Source organism: Buceros rhinoceros, unplaced genomic scaffold (genome assembly GCF_000710305.1).
Source record: "Buceros rhinoceros silvestris isolate BGI_N320 unplaced genomic scaffold, ASM71030v1 scaffold31537, whole genome shotgun sequence".
NCBI classification, from domain to species: domain Eukaryota; kingdom Metazoa; phylum Chordata; class Aves; order Bucerotiformes; family Bucerotidae; genus Buceros; species Buceros rhinoceros.
The window spans coordinates 485-2493 of NW_010424440.1; the positions used below are offsets into that span (position 1 = coordinate 485).

The 2009-nt window shown below is 58.9% G+C and overlaps 1 protein-coding gene across 1 annotated transcript in view; it reads left to right on the forward strand.

The window, feature by feature from the left end:
- Window positions 1-1230: 1230 nt before the first annotated feature.
- LOC104497540 (keratin, type I cytoskeletal 42-like) overlaps window positions 1231-2009 on the forward strand; it is a 2349-nt gene continuing 1570 nt past the window's right edge. Inside the window, exons 1-2 of the mRNA XM_010140807.1 lie at window positions 1231-1440; window positions 1835-1917. Coding sequence (XP_010139109.1) covers window positions 1267-1440; window positions 1835-1917 — 257 coding nt within the window. The 5' untranslated portion in view covers window positions 1231-1266. The remainder of the gene's footprint in view (window positions 1441-1834; window positions 1918-2009) is intronic.

The window sequence follows — 2009 nt, forward strand, 5'->3', positions numbered from 1 at the left end:
CTCTGGCTGGGACTGGGTCACAACCGGACAGACCCAGCGGCTTCGGAAATTCGCTGGGTTACTGGTTTAGAATCCTCCCACGGGCCTCTCCTCTTGGCGGGGAATATTCTTCATTAACGGCAACATTTGTGCTCAGGAAATGCCGTTTTCTCTTTATTCTGGATAAACAGTTGAATGTTTGCTCTACCCTCAAAAGCAGCAAAAACGACCAGGGACCCCCGCCCTGCGCTCGATGCAGGCAGGAGAGAGGAGAGTACCAGATATTCTCCGGGACACCCAGGCACGATGCTCTGCCAGGTCGAATGACCCGGCCCACGGCGGGTTCTCACTCCCCCGGTGGCCATGGAGGGAGGACAGACCCCGCTGCAGAGGGGCAGCGGGTCCAGGGTGGTCCCCTGGCACTGGTCCCAGAGCTGGGGGGCAGCTGGGGAGGGGGCACCCTGGCTCCTGGTCACCAGGGGTCGAACAGGCTCCGTCAGACAGGGCAGCTTTCCCAGAGCTTTCCCTCACTGGTAGACTCGCCCACGTCGGGGTGGATAATTGCTCTGAAGATGTTTCACTCCCCGGGCACTCTCGGGTATCGTTGTTTCTCGTGCCACTGTTGTTTAGTTGTCATCACAAGCCAGACCTGATGATTCAGGAAGTAACATTTTTGATGTAGTTTTGAAACACGCTTCTGTTAACCAAAGCATCCTTCTGTTGTGGGATTTCTGGAGACAAACGCCTTTGGGGAAATATTTCCGGCTGAAAAAAAAAATAGCAGTAGCCAGGTCACAAGGAGGAAGAATAAACAGCCCTTCTCTGGTGGCAGCCTCCAGGAGGGCTGGTATAAATAGAGGACCATGGGGACGGAGGGACTGCAGTCGGATCCCGCAGCAGTCTGTGCAGCTTGCCCTGGGCTCCGAGGCGGATCCTCGCGCTCTCACCATGAGCTGCACCGTCAGGCAGGTCGTGACTACCTGCTCCCAAGGCAGGAGCAGCGCGGGCAGCTCTGGGGCTGGCAGCGAAAGGAAGGTCTCCGCCGCCTATGACTTGGCTGCTGTGGTCGGCAATTTTTCTGGGGGCAGTTTAAGCGAGGGATTGCTTGGGAAGCAGCTGAGCACCGGCAGTGCTACCGGTGGGAGCTTTGGAGCTGCCCAGAGGGCTTGTTCCACCCTGGGATTCAGCGGTGGAGGCATCTGCACTCGAGGGGGTGGCAGTGGCTTTGCCAGGGCCAGTGCTGGCTGCAGTGATGGCATCTTATTCGCCAACAACGAAAAGGCGACGATGCAGAACCTCAACGACCGCCTGGCCTCCTACCTGGACAAGGTGCGACTGCTGGAGGGGGAGAACGCCGACCTCGAGTGCAAGATCAGGGAGTGGTACGCCAAGGTGGGGCCCAGCTGTGAACCACGGGACTACAGCTGCTTTCATAAGGAAATCGAAGACCTTCAAAACCAGGTAAACCGCTGCATTTCAAGAAAATCCTGATATTTCTCCAGGCTCTGCTTTCACACGTGGACAGAGGGACGGCAGGGGCGGAGGGGGTGGCCGTGTCCTGGGGCTGCAGGTGCAGCAGGGGCTGTGGGTGCTGCCGTCCTTCATGAGGAAAGGATGGTCTGCGGGAGGGGGGCAGGCTGCGTTGGCAGGGAGCTGAAGGTTCAGCACAGCCGGTTCCGCCAAGCTGGCTGGCGGGTTTCCCCGCTGTGACAGCACCAGGCTCCCGGTCACTCCCAGCAGGTGGGATCAATCCAGACTAAGAGGGTGCAGACTCCGGGTGGGGGTTTCTTCCAGGATCTTCTGCAGCCAGAGGAAGCTGCAAGCCCACGTCCCCCTCCCGTGTTTTCTTTTGCAGATCTTGTGTGCAGCCATGGACACTAACAAAATCCTTCTGAACATTGATAACAACCGCATGACGGCTGACGACTTCCGGGTGAAGTGAGTACGGTCCCGTGCTGGGCCAGGGGCTCCCGCGGCCCGTGGAAGGGGGCTGAGCGGGGGAGATGGGGGGGGAATTCCGACCCGCTGGA